The sequence below is a fragment of the Bubalus kerabau genome, chromosome 3 (assembly GCF_029407905.1).
Source record: "Bubalus kerabau isolate K-KA32 ecotype Philippines breed swamp buffalo chromosome 3, PCC_UOA_SB_1v2, whole genome shotgun sequence".
In the NCBI taxonomy this organism is placed as follows: Eukaryota; Metazoa; Chordata; class Mammalia; order Artiodactyla; family Bovidae; genus Bubalus; species Bubalus kerabau.
In genome coordinates, this window is record NC_073626.1 from 43,870,220 (window position 1) to 43,891,591 (window position 21,372).

Sequence of the window (21,372 nt, forward strand, 5' to 3'; positions counted from 1 at the left end):
CACGTCCCCTGCATTGCAAGCCAGACTCTCAACCACTGGACCACCAGGGAAGTCCCCTGTTTTTCTTGATAGCACTTGACAAGTACACTTTTATTTGTTTATGGTCCGCGACGGCAGAGCTTTTTTTTTTTGCCTGTTTTGTTCTCTGGTGCCTCCCCAGCGTCTAGCACACTCCCTGGCACAGCATTCACTCAGTAAATGTTGGTGGGATGGGTGATTGATCGTGAAATTCAGCCAGCTACTCCCTTCGTAAGCCCTTCTTCCTATCCAGGCCTGAAAGGTTGCTCTCCCAGTCCACAGAAAGGCAGACGGAGGCTGACAGAGCACGGGCTTCTGGGGTCAGGCTGCCCTGGGACCCTTTCCTCCCCTCTGTGCTCCAGCTACCCCCAACCCTATCCTGACCCACCGAGGACAGAAATCCTTCCCACTGCAGCGCCTGCCTTGGGATGCTTCATCGTGGCTTGATGCCTTCCCCGGAGGACAGGAATAGGAAGACTCAGCCTTCCAGACCCTGCTCGAGTCTCCCCGCTGGCCTGGACTTCATGGATCTATTTCACATCTGCTGGGTACTCAGCCCCCGTGCAAGGAGAGGAGAGAGGCTGTGGGCCCTGCCGGCTCCCAGCAAGTGTGGGAAGAGCAGTGCCCAGTCAGACCTGGCACCCTGCCCTCCTGCAGGAGGGGCCGGGGAGACTCTGGTTGAATAAGTGAATGAAGGGATGTGATGATGCGTGTGTGGCGGTGAAGAGATAAATTCCAGGGTCGCAGGGGGCTCGCACGCTTGGATAAGTGGGGAGGAAGAAGGGGGCGTGCCAGGTGGGGGAACAGCGTGAGCAGGGGCCTGGAGGAGGAGGGAGCAGACAGATGGGACCCCAGTGAGGGGCCTGGCCTGGTCCTAGTGACCGTGGAATGGGGACCCATGTGAGGCGGAGCTGAGCGGTTTCTTTCAGGCCAACCTTGCCTTTAACAATTTTTTTGGCCCTTGGAGTTGGTGTGTCCACTTGCCATGTCCAAATTCCTTAGGGCCCTGGGGAGTCTTCTCTGCCCATCGTGGCAGCTGTGAGCCAAGGTTCCCTGCAGACTTGCTGACCCACGCAGGCCTGTGATCTTCCCGGGATCCCGTTGGCCTCCTGGGAACCCCAGTCACCCCTGCCCCAGTGCCTGCTGAATTTCTCCTACTTGGCTGGGCCCCTTGAGGCCGGGGAAGGGTAGGACCCCTCCCTCCTTGGCTGTGTGCGCCTTGCCCTCCCTCACACACGACGGGGCCTCTGCAGATGTTTGTAGGATGAACAGAAGAGCAGCCCTGTGCTCTCAGGCAGGTCACTGCCCTTCCGGGGCCTCCGTCTCTCATCTGTAACAGGAGCGGCATGTCAGCTCACCTGCAGGGTTGGCTCTGACAGCCGGCAGGCTGGGTGCCCCTAGTCCGAGGTCTCTGGCTCCAGGCATCCTTCTTGTAAGTAAAGGCTCATCATGGGGGCACTTCAGGCTTGGCCTTTTGGTTCAGGGATTGGGGCCAATTGCACGGAGACAGAGCCTGGAGCATGTGACCTTCTCACTCTTAGTCAGGTGAAATGTGGTTGAGATTAGCCGAGGTTGAGGGGAGCTGGAGGCAGGGAGGGGTCCTGCCACTGGCTTTTTGGGTTGGTGTATATGATGGCTGGTAGCATCTTCCTGGGGGTAGAACTTAGCCTTGCTGCCCAGGGACCTGCAGCTGGGGCCCAGCGTCCCCTGCCCACAGACCATGCATTTTCCAAGGATGTGGGAGTGGGGCGGGCCCTTCTTTGGAGCCAGTTCCCACCATTCTAGCTTATCAACCAGGTTGCCCCAAACCTCAGACCAGTTGTGTCTTCTGCCCGTCACCATACTGTGGGTGGAAGTTAAGTGGACTTGGCTTGGGCACCCTGCTCGGAGCCACGCGGCCTCCCATGTGCCAGCTGTGTCTCCTGGCCTCCTGGGAGATTGGCAAGGTGCTGGCACCAGTGTGACTGCTGTATGATGGCCACGTCAGTCTCTGTCCTGCTATGAGGATAAACCCTGAGCTGCCTGGCCGCTGTGGGGACTTCGCCTGTCCACTTTAATTTCTCTGCCCTCTGGCCTTTGGTGCGAGGCTGGCACCTCTTGATTTTGTGAGTCCTGTGGGTTGGGTGTCACCAAGCCACCTCTCCTCTCTCTCTCTGACTCATCTCTGATGTGTTTGCCCTGACTTATCACGACGGGGACATGCTCCCACCCCAGTTCGCCTCTAACCTTGATGGGATTGGCAGGAGGAAGGAGATGGTAGATGCCGAGCCCTTTTCGCTCCAACTTTGCACCCCTTCCCTCTTGGACAGTTCAGTTCATTCACTCAATCGTGTCCAACTCTTTGCGACCCCATGGACTGCAGCACACCAGGCCTCCCTGTCCCTTGACAGGAAGCAACTTTTTCTTTCACTAGCCTTTTCTGTGGAACGTTTGAAGATTTCTTCTGGGTCTAACGTTTCCCTTCGCTGGTTGCAGCCCCTTCGTGGCTTTGGCCTTCTTCATGCCATCTTCCCCAGATGGTGTGGTAGGGTGGGGGGCTTAAGAGCCACCATGAACCGTGCCACCTTGAGCAGTCACTTAGGGGCTCTGGGCCTCAGTTTCCACCTCATTCAACGGGAAAGTTAATAGCACTTCCCTTCTGGCTCGCCATGAGCATTAAATGAGTTAATGTACATAAAGCGCTGGTGCCACTGGGGCCGCGAACTGAGCTCTGAGCACTGAGCTGCTGGAGTTGCTGCCATTGCGATTATTCACCAGAGTGGGGATTGCAGAGCGGGTCCCGGTTCCAGTCCTGGCCCTGCCTTTGGGTGGCTGTGTACATCTCTGAGCCTCAGCTTCATCCCCATGTGAAGGTGATGTGGCAGAGGAGACCCCCAGTTTGGGCCTCCTCCACCTCTCTTGGTTTTTCCGTCCTCACCACGTGGGGGTCTGGGTATCACCAGGTTGGCCTCTGGCTTCCGCTCTGCCTGTGTTCTCGGGCCCAGACCTGAGCCCACAGGGTAGCCACACACACAGCACCTGTTTCCTCAGCTCATTTGGCCTCTTTGGTTGTGTTACCTCTGAGCCTTTTGACGAGTGAATCTCTCAGCCTGGTCTGAACCCCACTGTCTTTGAGTTCATTTCCTGCCCTTGTTTCTTCCTCCTCCCTTTCTCTGAGCCTCTGCACTGGGAGCGCGCTGGGTTCTGTCCTTCCAGGCTCCCATGTTTAGGGATCCCTTCTGACTTTTTCCCCTTTGTTAAAGAGCAGGTGGCAAAGGCATTGACTTTTCCCTGTCCCCACCCAGAATTGATGCTTTTGAACTGAGTCTTCTCTTGAGAGTCCCTTGGACTGCAAGGAGATCCAACCAGTCCATTCTAAAGATCAGTCCTGGGTGTTCTTTGGAAGGAATGATGCTAAAGCTGAAACTCCAGTACTTTGGCCACCTCATGTGAAGAGTTGACTTATTGGAAAAGACTCTGATGCTGGGAGGGATTGGGGGCAGGAGGAAAAGGGGATGACAGAGGATGAGATGGCTGGATGGCATCTCTGACTTGATGGACATGAGTGTGAGTGAACTGCGGGAGTTGGTGATGGACAGGGAGGCCTGGCGTGCTGCGATTCATGGGGTTGCAAAGAGTCAGACACGACTGAGTGATTGAACTGAACTGAACTGACCCAGTTTGGGCCTTGACTTCCAGAAAGCCCTCTTGACCTCCTTGCTGACTACTGAGGTTGAGCCTGTTTTCCTATCTGAGGTCCCAGTTAACTCCCAGCCCCCTACTCTGGGCTCCTTAGGGGTATCATCAAAGCAAGCCCTAGCCCCCATTTCCCTGCAGCCCTGGGACACTGTGAGCTCATGGCTTCCTTCCCTCCTGTCCTGAGGCTCCTCTTCAGGGGCTGCTGAGTGTCCCAGGAGGGCTCTGGTCTCAGCGTCACCCCCTACTCCTGTGTGACCTTAGACAAGTCACTGCCCCTCCCTGAGCTTTCCAGTTCTTCGTGAGACCAGGCAGGGGCTGTGCACCTTCTTCAGTGGGCACATGCATGTTGTGGACACACAGAGGGATGTCTGCAGCTATTTCTTCCCCTTGTTACCCTGTGTCATCCACCCGGCCCTCTTCCCAGAGCCTCTGAGCCCCAGGGTCTGCCTCCTGTGCCGGCTCCTCAGCCAGCGCAGCCTGGCCTGTGTGAAGCCTGCTGGACCTCCTTGCATTTTAATATGCAATTTTCCAGGGAGCATTTCATTAACCACACCCACTGCAGCTGCTGGGCCCTGGCCCCAGCCCCTACAAAGACACCCTGAGAATTGTCCCTGTTTTATTGAGGAAATGGCCGAGGCCCAGGCTGCCTGCAGGCTGGCCTTCGCAGTGTGTCAGAGACAGAGCTTTGCATTCAGGTCTGTGTGACTCCAGAGCCCAAGGGAAGAAAGGAGGGAGGGGCCGTCCTTTCAATGATGTCTCATCCAGCTTCTCCCAGGAAGCACTGCTGGGTCATTCAGATGGACGGACCTCAGAGGACGACCCTGCCCCTCAAAACACACAGGCCAGAGGTTCTCTAAGGACCAGGGAAGGAGTGGGGGGTGGGGGAGCAGCTTCTGTGATGCGGAATGTGAGTGTGACGGGAGTTACTGAGTCACATGTGGCTGTGGATGAGCCTACGAGGGGCTCTGTCTAAAAGTGGGTGTCACAGGGCCTGGAGGTCAGGAGGAACGCATCCTCTTTTTAGTGATGGCTTCCCTCGGGCTCCTGGGGTTTTCGAGGACTCAGAAGAAGGGAGTCCAGGCCTCCAGATCATAGAGCCTGCTCTGTGGGGATGTGGCTGGCGAGGAGGGCAGGGGGGGCACTTCTTCAGCCCTCTCACCCCTCATTTCTATGCAGTAATTTATTCATTTGCTGGAAAGACATTTATTGAGACCCTACTGTGTGCTGGGCATTGAGCCAGGACATGGGGGATATAGCAGTGGACTCAAGAGATGAGGATCCCTGATCTTATGAACTCACGTTTGGGGACAGGGATAGAGGCAACTTATTGTAAACAAGCAAAGGCTTCACCATATAATAGACTTTCAGATAAGAACTGATGGGCATTGCCATAAAGAAGAAGAAAGCCACATAAGTAGACAGAGGGGGCAGGAAGGGGAAGGGGGTGGTCAAGGAAGGCTTTTCTGCAGAGGTGAACTTTGGGCAGAGCCCTAAATACAGTGAGGGAGTGAGCCACGCAGAGATGTGTGGGAAGAGTGCCCCAGGGAGGGCTACTCACAAGTGCAAAGGCCCTGAGAGCCTTCCTGGTACTTGGAGGATAGCCAAGCAGCAAGAGCAGAGTGAGTGAGGGGCAGAGAAGTGGAAGAGGAGGGGAAGATCATGGGGGGCCTCCTGGCCTCTCTGAGGTGTTTGGCTTTTGATTTGAGTGAGATGGGAGCTGTGGGAGGGCTGTGAGCAGAGAAGAGATGTGGATGGGCTTGGGTTTACTAGGATTCCTCTGGCCATTGTGTAGGGAAGAGACTGTGGGCCTGAGGCAAGAAGGCCAGTGAGGAGGATACTGCTGTCCTCCAGGCGAGACGTGATGACCAAGAAGTGGCAGTGGTGAGAAGAGAAAGGTCTAGGGTATGTTGTGAAGCACTAGCCCTCACATCTTGCTCCCAGGTTGTGTGTGGGCAGAGGGGAGGAGAATGGCCCAGGTGCCCCTGGATTCAGCACCACGGACAGCGCCAGCACCAGACCTGGGGGAAGCCCTGGTTGGCTCTGGTCCCCAAGAATGGCCAATCCCTGGACGCTGCTCGGAGTCTCATCTGTAAAGTGCTGGTCCCTTCCCCTCAGTTTTGTTATAAACTCCTCTTTTAGCCAAATATGTTTATTTCTGGGCATTGCTGTGACTCCTTTTTGTGATGACGCAGATCTGAATGCAGTTATATAGCTGGGATGAGGTTTGGAAGCAGTTGTTTCCAAAAATCTTTGCATCTGGCCAAATTGTTATTGTACAGGGTTGGGGGGTGGGGTGGGGTGGGGTGGGGTGGGGGGTACAGAAAGGTAACTGGGGGAAGGGAGAAGGGGAGCCTCCTTGAAGAGTGACTGGTAAGAGGAGAGCCTTGAAGAACCGTGGGCCTGTCCCAGAGGAGCAGCTGGGTGCTCTGGGTAGGGGAGCTGGGTGACTAAACTTGGTTCTTCATGATGCCTTCCTTCTGAGAGTAAGGAGGGGGCTGCATTCCTGACAATAAGGTGGGTGGACCGCCTCACGGCAGACAAAGCTGACCCTCAGGCCTACCATGGACTTGCCGTGTGTCTGGAGAAGCCACCATTCTTTGACTCTAAGTTTCTCCATCTGTAAAATGGGGGTAATTGCATTCCTTACTGTGCTGGTTATTGTATGACAAAAATAGGTGGATTAGCCATCAGAAAGGCCAAGAAAGGGCTGGAGGGGTGAGGGACTGCCTCTGTGGCCTCAGACCCCAAGGGTGAGCACTTGGCCTTTTCCTGGTTGGCTGCTCCCCCACCCCTTGTGACCATCCTCCTCGTTCTCCCTGACTCTCATGGTGTGTTACATCTGTGCCCCGTTTTGCTGTAGACAGAGTGATCATATGGATATTCTATGCAAATTCTCATTTTTAATGAGCCAGAGGAAAGCTAACAACCATCTTGCAGATGTCTTGGGGCTCAAGGGAGGCCTTGGGATGGGGGAAGAAGCAGGACAAAGTGACAAGTGAGAGGAGAGAGGAGGGAGGGATGGGGAAGGGGATAGAGTGGGTGGGTGGGACGCAGTAGGGGCTGTGGGTGGGGTGAGGGGAGGGGCTGTTTCCCATCTCTCAAAACCGCTCTGCCTGCCCTGTTTTAAGATGGGGAAACAGGCTCAGAGAGAGGTGGCAACTCGCCAGACACCCTAGAAACTGGGAGAGAGACACACACAAAGGCAGGGGAGAGGGAGCAGATGGGTTGGAGAAAGGGAGGCATATGGGACCAGGCTCTGGCTTATGGGGCTCGGTTTCCTCCTCTGTATAATGGTCACAGCGTCTAAGTCATGGGCTGATTGGGAGGGGCTAATGAGAGAACAGGTGCAGACATTGCATGACTGAACAGTGTTACCAGAATGCTCCGGCCATGGACCCGTGTGTGTGAGGGGGAGGGGGCAGGGGACTGGGTGGGGAGCCAGGGAAAGGAGGGCAGAGGGGCAGGAGCTGAAGACGGGGTACGAGGCCTTTTGCACATAGGCCAGCTCCTAGTTAGTCCGTTTGCTCATTTGTACATTCATTCATTCATTCTTCAGCAGCTGTGGTCTAATTCATAGACGGAAGTCAGCTTCACAAGGGCAGGATTCTCGTCTGTCCTATTCATGGCTGTCCCCACAGCATCCAGGGCAGCACCGGGCACTGGGAGGACCTTAGTAAGTCATTGCTGAATCAGTGGATGCTCTGTGCTCAGCAGTGGGCCCAGCAGTGGGCCAGGAAGTGTGACCGGCAGTGGCCACTCCCTGGAGGCATCTAGTCCAAAAGTTTTCCTTCCCTGTGCTACATGCAATACCTGAGTTATTGGGATGGTTACGGGCACCCAGCAGAGAAGGAGCCTGGGGACACCTACGAAGACTTCCTGGAGGAGGAGACCTGAGCTGAATCTTCAAGAACTGACAGGAGCTGACTTGAAGGAGTCTGGGAAGGGGAACTGGGCATAAAGCAGAGGGGACAGTCTGGTGTTGGGAACTGCAGGTCCTGTTGGAGGCAGGGAGTGTGAAAGATGAGGCCGCAGGGCTTCGGGACCCGAGGGAGGTGAGGTGAGAGCCAGTGAAGGTGGGAGGGAAGGGCGTGCTGGGGTGGGATGGGCTTTGGTGGGGTGGTGGGTGATCGGGCTGGGCAGGCTGAGGTTGTCATGCTGGCCTGGGGCTCTGGTCTGGTCAGGTGGTGTCCACAGGAGTCAGGGATGGGGCACAGGGGATTTGAGCCTGAGAGGTCAGCTGGCTGCTGCCTCAGGTGAGGCTGGACCTGTCCCCGGGGCATGGAGCCAGCCTGGAGAGGGGTCGGGATGGCATCTCTGTGACTGCCTTGAGCAGGTCACGAGCCTCTCTGGGCTCTGGTTTAGATTTTAGAAAGGACCTCTCAACTGTAGGCAGTCCCACCCAGGCCAGAGTGCCTGGGGTGCATTTAAATGTCAGTGTAAATATCAAAGTGGCTCAAGTCCCCTCTCATACTTAGTGCCCAGAGCCCCAGGATGTCCTTTTGTATTGCAACACGGAACCATCTCTTACTCTGAAAAATGTCTAGCCCCAAAGGCCTATTGAGAAAAATCAGTAGACTGTTGAGTCCTCTGCCCCAGCTCTGGTGTTCCACAGAGAGGGCAAGATCAGCCGAGCACCCATCCCCACATCCCCTCCCCAGGTGCCCTCCTGAGACCCCCTTAAGGGCTGCTCCCAGGATCCAGGCTTGGAGTCCCCTTCCCATCCCTCCCTGGTCCCTGTCTCCCCACTCCCAGATCTGGCCAAGCAAGCTTGCAGGCTATGGGGCTCCAAGCTTTTCCTCAACATCATCAGGAGAGCCTGGGACAGGTTTTGGGGGTGGTGGGTTGAGCACTTCTCCAGCTCAGGGCCACATCTGGGCCTCTGGCCCTGACCTTTGTCCATGAGCTCTTGCTAACCCGAGTCACAGGCAGCTCAGAGCCTAAGGAGAGCCTCTGATGGTCCACAGGGCTGGCTGGGGTCTGCTCTGTCCTCGCCACACCCCTCTACCATGGCCAGTCTCGGGGGCACACTCACACCCACTGTCTGTCCTTCTTCCCAGTCGAGGGGTCAGCAGCCCCGTTTTTTGGCTGAGGAAGCTGGAGCCTCACCCGGGGTACATCCAGAGCTGAGGCTGGGCTCAGCCCCCCGTTCCTTCCACATCCTGCTGTTCTGCCATCAGAAGGGTTGGCTTGAAGAGCCCGAGTCAGGCTCCTGTTGGGGAGGGGGTGAGGGCTGGTGTGGGAAGGTCCAGGAGGACTTCATTACCCAGTGCCTGCTTGGGGCACCTTGGGAGGGCCCGCCGCCGGCGGGGAGACATGCTTGGCCTGCCTGGGTAATTACATCTCAACATTTCATTTTGCTTGTCAGTTTCCACTTCCTGGGGATGTGGGCTCCTAAATATTTCATCCCAGTCTGCAGCCTCCTGTTGCTCTCCCGCCAAACCGCAGGCCTGGCTACCGGGCTGGAGCTGGCCAGAGGTCATCTTCTGCATGCCCTGCCTCTCAACAGGTGTCCCCACCACCAGCCCAGAGCCGGCTCCTCTTCCCAAGGGGTCTGGGGTGAAGAGGCCAGGCAGACAACATTGCCAGAAACTAGAGTCGGTTCAACCAACCCTGAACACCTGCTGTGCTGGAAACCAGGGAGTAAGGAAAGATAAAAACAGTCTGCCCTTGAAGGGGTTTATGGGCTGATGGAGAAAACGATCAAGTGTTACAAGAGCAAACGTTTATCGAGTAGCTGTGTGCCGGGCACTGTTACATATATTAATTCAGTTTTTCTTCATGCTTTACTATGAGGAGACGAAGCTGAGAGAGGTGAGTAACTTGTCCAGAGTCACAGCTAAGAAGCAGCAGAGCAGGATCTGAACTCAGGCAACCTGGCTCCAGCCCTCAGGCCTTAAAGCGCAGGCGTTACTAAACCAGAAGCCTAGGCAGAGGATGGCAGGCTCCAGGGGAGAGGGATGTGGTGAGAACCTGGGTGGGCGGTAGCACATCCCCACTGCGGGAGCATCTGGGGTGCTTCGTGGGGGAGCGGTGGAGAAGCGGAGCTCCGAGGCAGGGCTGGGCAGGCGGGAAAGCAGACGGGGGATTTTCCTGCAGGGGGACCAGCCAAGGCTCCAGGGTAGGGACGTTCAAGTTGCCTCGGAGAAAGTGGTCTCGCTGTGGAGTGGGGAGTTGTGAGGCCAGAGAAGCGGCTGAAAAGCTGCTCTGTGACTTCACCCTCCAGGCGTATCGCTGGAGCTGGGGGTCTTGTTCTGAAAGGGGTTTTTCAGCGGAGGACTCTGAACTACCTCTCAGCAGTGCTGGGTCTGACTGCTGACCAGCCCAACTTGCCGTGTGAAGCTTGGGCAGACTCCTTTTCCTCTCTGAACCAACTCTGAGAAGTCGGTGGGATTCCCTCAGCTGAGGAATACTGGGGAATTACTCAGTATTAGGAACTCAGAATAGCTGGGGACTTCCCTGGTGGTCCAGTGGCTACGATTCCAAGCTCCCAAAGTAGGGGGCCCCGGGTTTGATCTCTGGTCAGGGAACTAGATCCTGCGTGCCGCAACTGAGACTTTGTTCAGTTCAGTTCAGTCGCTCAGTCATTTCCGACTCTTTGTGACCCCATGAATCGCAGCACCCCAGGCCTCCCTGTCCATCACCAACTCCCGGAGTTCACCCAGACTCACGTCCATCGAGTCAGTGATGCCATCCAGCCATCTCATCCTCTGTCGTCCCCTTCTCCTCCTGCCCCCAATCCCTCCCAGCATCAGAGTCTTTTCCAATGAGTCAACTCTTCGCATGAGGTGGCCAAAGTACTGGAGTTTCAGCTTTAGCATCATTCCTTCCAAAGAACACGGCCAGATACATAAATATTAAAAAATTTATTATTATTGTATACAAAACAAGAAGAATGCCCAGGATGGCCACTGAGAGTAGAGGAAGGTGGGCCCTAGGGGACTGGGTTGGGGCAGGGGTCTCCCGGCGGGTGGCCTGGAGCTGGCTGGGGCTGGAACCAGACACCTCCCCGTGCCTTCCCCCACAGTTCCCCCCTCTACCTCCTGCCTCCAAACACCTTCGCTTCCTTCTCTCTCTCTCTATCTTTTTTCTCCCAGCTTTTCTCGCTTCAAAGGTGTTTTGCCTAAATGGGTTTGTGTTAAGATATTAGGTCGATCACTCAGCAAATTTCCCTCTGCTCAGAGCTGCACACCATGAATAATGCAGCTCTGAACAGCCCTTGCTGCCCAGCAGCCTCCCAGGGAGGGGGCGGCAGCGCTCAGCTCGAGGGCTCTGAGCCCCACAGCTGCCCTGGCTGGTCCTCCCGCAGCCCGCCTCTTCCCAGTCCCCAAAATATCCCCCCAGGGGCCGGGCTGTCCATGGGTGATCCCTTTAATCCTCACAACACCCCCGACGTGTCTGGAGGGTGGTGAGCATGCCGTCCCATTTTACAGATTCAGAGGTTCAGAGAGGTTCGGAGAGGCTGGGTGACTTGGCTCTCGTCATCACGTAGGGGCCAGACGTGGGACGAGGGCCTGTCTGTGCCCAGCCTCGGCCCCCGTTTCGCAACACGCTGGCTCTCTGATGGCGGTGACCCTGCACCCGCAGGTCCAGCCCGGGTCTCCCCAGGGGCAGGTGGGCGTGAGTGGACGGCCTGCTTGCAGAAGGAAGATGCGGGTTTCTCCCAGAGCTGGGTACTGAGGCGGCTGGGCGGGTAGTTGCTGGGAGACAGTTGCTGTCCCCCTCCCCCAGGGGCCACCCCAGCCCCTGCCGGCACCCCCAGCCAGGCCCCCGTGCACTGGTAGCAAAGGTGAGGTGTTGATGGTGCTAAGGGTTGGCTGGTGGCTCCAAGGAGGTATGGGCAGCTAACCTGTGTGTCTGGGTCTGTGGCTGTGTGTAGGGTGTGACTTGCGGAGGTTGGGTGTGGTGAGTGTGGTTGTGTGAGGCGGTGTGGTTACTGTGTGAGCTTGTGTTGCTGTGACCTTGTGTGGGGTGGCAGTGATGTGTGGTTTGTGACTTTGTGAGGGTGTGTGTTACCACGTGTATGGGCGAGGTGGGGAGATAACTGAGCGTGTTTGGGAAAGGAGGGATGTGTGTCCTGCCTTGGACAGAGGCCCTGGGCCTCTAGGCTCGGGCCTCGGATTCTGCCCAGCAGGTTCTGTCCCTGGAGACAGTGGTCAGTGTCGTCTGGTGTCTCTGGCCCCCAGAGCATCCTCACAGCCCTGGGTCCTGACGGGACGTCCTGACGAGGTCCCTGGCCCTTGCCTTTGCAGCCTCACCCCCACTAGGACTTGCTCACTCCCCAGAGGCTTTGGCTCCCGGAGGCTGACCCAGGCTTTCACAAATACCATTTGACCCTCACTCCAGCCCCACCAGGCGGAGTTTTTTTAAGTCCTGCCCTATGTTACCGATGGTAAGCTTGATGCTCAGAGAGGCTAAGTAACTTGTCCGAAGTCACACAGCCAAGGTCTTCCCTGGTGGTCCAGTGGCTAAGAATCTGCCCTCCAGTGCAGGGGACACAGGTTCGATTCCTGGTTGGGAAACCAAGATCCCACATGCCTTGGGGCGACTATGCCCACACACCGCAACCACTGACCCTGTGCACCGCAATAAAGACCCAGCACAGCCGAAAACAGGCAAACCCCAAAAAGAGCAGTCACACAGCCAGGAAGCAGCGGAGTGGACTTCCCTTTTGTCTCACAATGGCGGGGAAGAGGAAGCTGAGAGCAGGTGTGAGAGCCATACTTTGTATGGACCTTTGGTGGGGTGCATCATGGGGACCCTGCAGGTGGGAAAGCGGGGTGACTGTGCCCCCTTCATTCTCCCTTGGTACCTGGGTCTTCCTGGCTCCAGCCAAATCTCTCCTAGTGAGCCCACTGTGTCCCTTCGGGCTGGAGTTGCCCTGCCCTCCCCGGCCGTCTCTACTGGCCCAGCTGTCTTTGGTCCTGGACCTTTGGAGCCCTGCCAGTTTGCACAGCTATCTTATACTTCTCCACTTGTTCTTCTGCACATACATTTCTTGAGCACTCATAACAAGGAATTTGCATCTAGGTGGATAGGTAAATTCCCAGCAGAAGGCAGGACTGAGAGAGAGGTCCCAGTGTGCCTGACGCCCACGTGGGCTTGGAACTTGGCAGTGCATACTACAGGGCAGGCCCTGTGCCTGGATGACCTTTGCAGCCCAGAGCCTGGCACAATGCGGCCGCCCAGTGCCAGTAGACACGTAGATATCCGGGCACTCCGTGTGACCAGGTGGTGCTCAGAGGGGAGGTCACAGTGGGCTGCAGGGGTCAGGGAGGTTCCTAGAGGAAGTGGGCAGGTTTGAGCAGGTGGCCACTTCAGATTCCTGCAGCGCCTCCACCCCCAGGCTGGTGCCAGCAGCTCCTGCCCCACTGGCCCTCCCATCCCTGTAGTCGGGTGCTCGGTGGCCCATTCATCTGGCAAGCGTGGGTCATGGCCTGTCGCGAGCAAGCGCAGCGTGTGTGCTGGGCACCGTGAGGGCCGGAGCAGAGACAGACGGGGAGGAGGTAAGATAAGCGAGGGAGGTGGACTAAGGGGGCGGCCTCTGCAGAGGAAGGCCTGATGTGGTCAGACGGCGGGTTTTGTTGGGACCAGACCTGAGGGGGAGATGTGGGCCTTGCATGCCACTTGTACACATGCACACGCGTGCACTCATGCGCGCACACACACACACACACACACTGTGAGAGGAAGGGGGCTGGAGTGGACACTGGATGGTGGGGAGAAGGGCTGGCAGTGGGAGCAGAAAGGGGTGCTGGCCGTGAGCCAGGCTCACCCCCCGTCCCCTGCCCCGGAGAGCCCTCGAGCCCTGGCTGAAGCCAGAGCCACCCCTCGCTGCCTGCCCCCAGCCCCAGCCCCCCTGGACAGCCACGGGTTAGGGGACTTCTCCAGGGCCTGGACGTCTCCCCGACCTCAGATGCCCTTTCAGCCACAGCTCCGCTTCCTGGAATCTGCTGCACGGTTCCGTTTCCTTAGACCAGGGCTTCGTTCCTGGTTGAAAGCAAAAGCAACACGGTGTTGGTCACTGATGCCTCTGAAGAGCTCCCTCTCCTGAGAGCAGGTGTAGGGAGGGGGTCTGACTTTGGAGAGGGCGGGGGAGAAGAGAGAAGGGGGGCTGGGGGGAAGAACTCCGTGTGTGTCTGTGTGTGTATGTCTGTGTGTGTGTGACTGTGTGACCCCATATAGTCCAGGGTCTCCCCCAGCCTCCCTCCTGCCTTTCCCCTTACCTCTCTCTCTGCCAGGAACCCAGGGAAGCTGAGGAGGGGACCCCCTCCTTGGGTTGTTTAACAACCCCCGTTTTCTCTGTGTTGTAATTTGCTGCCTTCACATTTTGCCTTAATGTAGATTTTTTTCCACTTGATTTCCTAGCGTTGGTCTCTCATTGTTTTTCTCCAATTTTAAATTTGAAAGGCCAGAAAAAGAAAGGGAGAGACAGAGAGAGGAGACGAGCCCAGTGTCCCTGGGCTCCTGTGCTGTTGGGCTGCAGGGAAGTTTCTCGACTCCCTGGAGGGGTTTTTGCCAAGCCTAGTCTGGAGCCCAGAGCCCGGGGTGCTGTTTGGGATGAGGGAGCAGCCTGGCTTGTGGAATGGCACCCCCGGGCTCTGGGTGCCAGAGCAGGAGGGCACAGGTGCTGAGTCCCCCGGGATCTGTGGGCACGGTACATGTCTCAGTCACCTCGCTGCCCACTGCCTATGGGCTGGCTGTTTAGCTGCTTCCTGGCAGGGGCGGGCCTCCTGGTGAGTGAGATAAGGAAGGAAGAGGGGGCAGTGAGAGGATTCCCAAGCCTGGAGGATGTGTCGGACGGCGCTGCAGAGGCACAGGGGAGCCCAGGTCCTCAGCTGCCCGATACCTGGGTGAGCCTGGGCAGAAGCAGGCCACTCTGGGGGGAGGCCCCTTCTTTCTGCCTTCTCTGGGCCACCAGGGTTGTCCACAAGTTGGCGGGCCCTGAAGGCAGGGGGTCTGGGGGCTGCTTGGAGAGAGTGGGGAGGACTTATTCAGGTGGGTGGAGTAGAGAGAGTCCCATCCCGTGGGGGCAGGGAGGTGCCCAGAAAAGAAGGGAGCTAAGCCTGGTGAGTCAGACAGTGATCAGACTGTGTAACCCACGTCCCCTGGGGCATTAGGAGCGCAGTGGGAGGCAGACACTAACACAGATATATCAGCTGGACCCAAAGAATACTGGGAAAGGTCACCAGACCACAAATAGAAAGGGCGCAGGGACCACAAAATACAACAGGAAACCCGTGTCAGGTTTCACTAGTGGAACTTCCACAGCACGTTTAAGTCAGGGCAGGTGTGTGGAGCCTGGCGGAGGTGCAGGGTTCCAGCGCCAGGGGAGGGCTGGCCAGGAGAGAGCCTGTCCTCAGCGGGAGGCGGGATTTCAGAACCGGGAGGGCAGGCCGTGGGAGGGCGGCCCCATGTGCCTTCCCTGCAGCGTCCCGTGGAGGCCTCCGGCCTGGGAGTGGCCAGGTGGCCCCGTGTTGTGGATGAACAGAGGCTCGGGGCGGCACGTGTGGGGACTAGGCTGCCTTCTCTGTCACTGTGTGTGCACGTCTGGTCTGCCTTGGGTCCTGAGGTGCACATTTACCAAGCATTTACATGTTGCCATATTGGCTTCTGATTATTTCCAAGAAATAAAACAGAGATCATGCCTGGGAGCCCTCCTATGGAGCCCTCAGTCTTGTTCCATCCCTGCCTCCCTTGAGGTGCCCACACCCTGCAGGGGCTGGGGTCCCTTCTTGTCTTAGTCATTCAGCAAGCATTTATGGAGAACTAGTGTGTGCCAGGCACTGGGGAGATGGTAGTGTGTACAACAGAAAATCTCCTGCCCTCTTGGCGCTTTTGCTCATATCTATGTGTGTGTCCATATATAAGACATTGTACTATATATGGCCTTTAATTTCCACATGAAAGGGACAGAGAGTGGTGCACCTTGCTTTATCAGTCAGCTTTGCATTTTCAGGGTTTTGTCATGAGAGCTGTTTTATATATCTTAGCTACATTCCAATCTTCCTTTGGAAAATAGTTAGGTAGTTTCCATGTTTTCACTGTTTCAAACAGTGCTGCAGTGATCATCTTTGGGCGTATCTCCTTGTGCCCGTGTGCGAGTTTCTCTGGGAAGAATGTGGAAGGGGATGTGCTGGCTTGTAGGGTTCTAGACTCCCTGGCTCAGGCTGCCTTCAGTCTCCTCACTCCCTGAGTGCTTGGGCCGGGAGCTCTCCACGGTCCTGACTGCTCCCTTGCGCTCAGAAGCTCCTGGCATGAGCTTGTGGCTTCCTGCCCCTGGCCCTGCACGGAGGCACTGGCTGGACAGACGGTGGAGCTTGCAGCTGGCACAGGGTAACCGGTGCCTGCCATGGGGCTGGGGCTGTGTGTGGGGTGAGGGGCTTGCCAAGGGTGACCCAGAAGGGCCTAAGTGGGCCATGGGGAGCACCAGACTCCTCCATACCCCTCTTTTTATGATCCTGTTCCTGGAGCCTGGGAGAGGTGAAGTGTTGCAGCCTCTGTGCAGAGATAGGACTTGGGCACGTTCCTTGCTGCTTGGATTTAATTTTATTACATTTGCTCTCAGTACAGACTCATGGATTCTTATTTTATCCAAGGAGAGAGACCATGGGACAAAGGAGTGGGGGTGCAAAAAATTGCCCCCACCATGGTAGAAGGGTTTGGAGAGGACTTCCCAGGGGTGTGCTAGCCATGGTCTCCACAGTGATGGGGCTTCAGAAGCAAGGGCTGGATACAGGAGGACTGATGTGGTTGGTGTAGGACTTGGGGTCTTCCCAGAAGTGGGGATGGGCTGCAGGGGGTGGGGCTAACAGAGACCCAGCGACTGGAGCCTTTTCTTCCTCTGCCCAAGGGAGGCTCTCGACACAGACCTGGATTACAGACCCACCAGCTGGCTGTGTGACCTCCATCAGGCTACTTAGCACCTCCGAGCCTCAGTTTCTGCATCTGTAAGATGGGGCCATTAGCACCTGCCCCAGACACTCAATGAGTGCCAGGCATGCCGTGGGTGCTCAGTAAATGAGGGTCCCTCTTGCAGCACTGCAGTCCTCGCTGGCTGTGGCAGGGGACAGGAGCACTGTGGAGCCAGATGCTGTGCTACTTACTCCTGGAAGCTTGTGTCACCCTGGGAGAGCCTTGGTCCTGTGCTGCGGTCCCCTGAGCAGCCAAACTGACAATCAGGCAGTGACACCAAGGGGCCCAGAGGGTGCTTGGTTCCTCCTCGTGGGGCCAGTGACACCACTGAGTACTTACCCCAGGGCAGGCCCTGCGCCCAGACATGTGCATGGGCCCTAGGTGCCCCTGGCCTGGGTGGCCGGTCGTGGCACTGGACTGGGTGAGAGGGTGGCCTCTGGAGGCAGCTGGCCCACACTGAAACCCTGCTCTCTGCCTGACTGTGTGACCTGGGGAAGCCACTCAGCCGCTCTGTGCCTCAGCATCCTCATCTCTAAACTGGAACTGTGCTGGCCTTCCCTCGCAGCCCAGCGGCCAAGACTCTGCACTTCCAATGCAGGGGGTGCAGATTTGCTCCCTAGTTGGGAAAATAAGATCTCATAGACCACATGGTGTGGCCAAAAATAAATAAATAAGCTGGAGTTGTGCTGATGATATTGACTTCAGATGGGTGAGTCTATGCAGAGTGTGCAGCATAATATTCAAAGGCACTAGACATTATCAACATTCAGTGTTACTGAGCTCCATTCGAAACCTCCCAGACTCCCCTCAAGTCCCCCCACTCTTGCAGTTGTAAGAACATTGCTTCCTGCTTAGAGTCTCTCTCATCTTGAGTACCTTGTGACTTGCTGACCAGACTGTGGTCACTTGAATCTTCTTTCGAAGAAGAAGCTAAATGAAGCCTGCAACATGTACCACAGGGTGGACCCTCTTAGGGGAGCATCACCCAGAAATGTGACTGAACCTAAGAGTCTCTGCCTCTTTGAGAACAATTGCTCCCACTCTCTGCCTCCCTCCTCTCTGCCCTCTGGCCCCCTCCTCCCTCCTGGAGCCAGGTGGCTCGTCCTAACCCCCTGTCCAGCCTCCTCCTCTTGTCCATCTGTCTCCCCAGATGGGGGGAGAACTGTAGCAATTGGCCCACTTTCTAACTGGAAAGGAGCCATATGGAGGATTTAGCTGGAAGCTGAGTGTCTGCCCGGCCGCTGTTAGGGCAGGGCCAGCGCTGGGGGCAGGAGACTGGCTCCCGTCAGTTCTCTTTGTGAGCTGGGACTGGGGGGGGGTCCCGGTCCTGCCCCCAGACCCCACTCCCTCCCTCGCCCAGGAGCCCCTCTAGCCATGCTCTTCTTCTGTGCTTGGTGCCTCTGTGGGCATCCTAGGAGGACCTGAGGTTCTTGTTCTGCCTGGAAGAGGCAGAAAGTAAAGGAGGTGGGCGCTGGTCAGGGTGGGGCACAGAGGCTGTGGCTGCCTCACCTGCTACACAGAACCAAGGGCCCATTTCCTGGCGACGCGAGAGTGAGCCTGTGTCACGCGGCTCCGGGCCTTGCGGGCGCCGGGCACAGAGCAGCCCCGTTCTCGAGTTGTTTCCTCAGCTCGCCTTGTTTCCTCAGCATGCCCCCTCCCCGCTCCCATCTGCTCGGGCCTCCTGCCACTAAAACTCAGCTGCTCAGCTCAGGGCCACCACCCTTGGGCAGCCTTCCCTGGTTTCCACCTACCGCCCTAAGTATAGAGGGCCCCCCCTGGGTGGAGCTGGGTGCTGGCCCCTCTTCCTCTGGGTAAAACAGGTGTCTCCCCACACTAGGGACCCTTGCAGCCCATTCTCCTCACAGAGGTGCGTGGAGTCTGCTCAGAAGGCTCAGGTGACCCTGGCCTGGACTGAGAGGATGTATGGAGGCTTGGGGGTGCCCAAGGGTGGCAGCCAGGTGCCTGGCTAAGGTGGGTAGTTTGGCTGCAACCCAATAGGATCCTGTGTGAGATGGAGCTGGGCTGAGGCCCTTGAGTGGGACCCGGAGGAAGGCAATGGTCTCGGGATCCGCCTTCATCAAGAATACTCCTTCAACCTTTTCCATCAACAGAACCCTGACTCTGCCACCAGAGGTGCTGGACGTCTTATTCCCTGGGGGCACCACTCTGTATCCCAGTGGGGCAAGGGACTGTGTGGCTTTGGGCAAATCACCTCTTTTCCGAGCCTCAGTTTCCTCATCCGTCAAACACGGTTGATACTAGAAACGGGTCCACAGGTGCTTTTGTAGCAGGAGATGAGGGGAGACTGAGATACACGAATGCTGCCAGCTCCCCCGCCAGCACTGGGGCGACACAGCTGAGGCCGGGAACTGCCCGGGTGAGGTGGAGAGTGCGCGCAGGGTTTCTGTGAGCCACGCGGCCTGGCTGTGAATCCCGGGGTGTGTTGACTGCATCCTGGTGGCGCCTGCAGGCTTGGCGGCTTCTTGTAGAGGAATAAGCTTGAGAGGTAGGCAGGCCTTGGGTCCCCTTCCCCAGGATCCAGCCAGGTAGGCAGTGGCCAGAGAGAAAGGAATGACAGGAGGCCCCTAAAGACCCTCTGATCCCAATCAGAGCTCCTCCAGCCCCTCCACCAAAGCAGTCCCTCAAGAATGGCCTTCCTGGGCTCTTCTAAGCTCCTTGCTGGGAATTTGGTCCTAAATAAGATGGAGGGAGGCTGGGTGTCATCGCACCCTGTTGGGTCAGGGAGGAAGCTGGAGAGCCTGCACACTGAGTGGCCTGTGAGTGCCCAGGGGGGAGCTTAGGAACGCCCGCATACGGGCAGTAGCTGGGCTTGCAGCAGCAGTGCCTGGGATGCGCAGGCATGAGTCAGCGACCCTGCGCCGCCCTTACACAGGGGCCTGATGGCGAGCGTGGGGCCCAGGCCCAAGCGCCCTGGCAGGTGTGTGTGGATGTGGCTACCAGAGGCACTAATGGCCCAAGGGGGGCAGTTTGTTCTCATTCTCAGATTTGCGCCTCCAAAAAGTCTTATGAGGTAGTTACATCAAAAAAGAACCAATGTTTACTAAGCACTGACTGTGTGGCAGATATTACTATATATGCATGAACTCCCTTAGCTTTAAAACAACCTTATGAAATAGGTGGTATTATTATCTTTACAGATGATGTATTTGAGACAACAGAGAAGTTCAGTAACTAACCTGAGATCACACAGCAGTAAGCAGCAGAACTGAGATTTGAACCCAGGAAGTCTAGCTTTAAGCCCAATACGATATTGCTTCTTGCTAGCAACCTATTTTATAAAGAGAGGCACAGAGAACTTAAGTGACGTGTCCATGGTCACTCAGCTTGGTGGAGCCAAAATTTGCACTGCGGCTGTTCTGACTGCACAGCCCATGCCGGATCGGGACCTGGGAGCAAGTCAGGCCAGGGCACCGTGAGTAGCCCCCAGGAGTGTGAGTCTCAGGGGAAGACCCTGTCTGCCCCAGGCCGACCGCTGCCCTTCCTGCAGGGGGCGTGTGCATCGCCCAGTCCGTCAAGATACCTCGGGAGCCCAAGCCTGGGGAGTTCGACAAGATCATCCGGCGGCTCCTGGAGACGTCAAACGCCAGGGCGGTCATCATCTTCGCCAACGAGGATGACATCAGGTGAGGACAGGCAGCAGTGGGGCGGGACTGGGGAACCAGGGACCCCTGCTGGAGACCTTTCTGGGCAAGCCTGACCCACCCTGGGGTCCAGAGAGGTGGGGCGAGCCGACGAGGCTGTGGTGGGGAGACCCCTCTGGCTGCGGCGCAGGCTATGGCTCATGGACTCCCCTTCCTTTCCCCCTCCCCGTTTCCTGCATCCACTCTACCAACTCAGGATGGTTAGCTGGTCCTTTTACAGAGGGGCTAAGGCCATGGGCTTGGGGTGAGAGCCCCTGGGTGGGAATCCTGTTCTTCCTCCAACTAGCTGTGTGACCTCAGGCAAGTTTCTCAACCTCTCTGGGCTTCTTTTCTGCTTAAAAAAAAAACGGAGCTAATGAAGCCTGCTTGATAGTGTTGCTGGAGCGCTGAATGCAGGAATGTGCATTAACGAAGACGCAGAGGCTGGCAGGAGGTGGGGTGGCTGTCTCTCAGCCCCTCCGTCCTCCCTTCGGCGAGCTCAGAGTAGTGGGAAGAGGCCTGGGCTGTGGTTCTAGTCCTGATCTGGGCACACACTCATGTGGGCAGTATCATCCCCTCCCTGGACCTCAGTGTCCGCATTTGCAGAGTGGGGGCAGGTGGACTCCCGGTGCCAGAACCATGCGGTACAGACACCCTGGAGCAGTCTGCCTCCCTGCACACCTGCCCCCGGGTCCTGAGTCACAGGTCAGAGTCTCAGGTGCCCTTAAAAGATGACCCCTGAGCACCCTTCCTAATGCACTTTCCTTCTTCCTGCTCTTTCTCTCCCTTCCACCTCTTTAAGACTGGATGTCGTGGCCAAGAAGGGCCGGCCTCCTTGATTCCCTAGACTGAGGGGGAGACACAGCTCCTGCTGAGAATCTGGTTAGGGAGTCATGCCCTGTGTTTGCAGAGGAGATGTGGTCTCCCCAGACCACCTCCCTCAGACAGCTGGCCCACCGGCCCACCTGCCCCCCTGCCCAGCCCAGCTAGCCCGGTCCACCCTGCCTCCATGAGGCCCCCTCCCCATTACTAATCAGCATCCACGCTGGGTCCACTCTTCTTTCCAAAACTCTTTCCCACTTGGAAAGACCTTATCCTGGACTCCTGAGTTGCGGCAAAACAG

At 57.0% G+C, this 21,372-nt stretch overlaps 1 protein-coding gene across 1 annotated transcript in view; it reads left to right on the forward strand.

The window, feature by feature from the left end:
- GRM4 (glutamate metabotropic receptor 4) overlaps nucleotides 1–21,372 on the forward strand; it is a 114,656-nt gene that overhangs the window by 56,467 nt on the left and 36,817 nt on the right. The window contains exon 4 of the mRNA XM_055571681.1: nucleotides 20,117–20,252. Coding sequence (XP_055427656.1) covers nucleotides 20,117–20,252 — 136 coding nt within the window. The remainder of the gene's footprint in view (nucleotides 1–20,116; nucleotides 20,253–21,372) is intronic.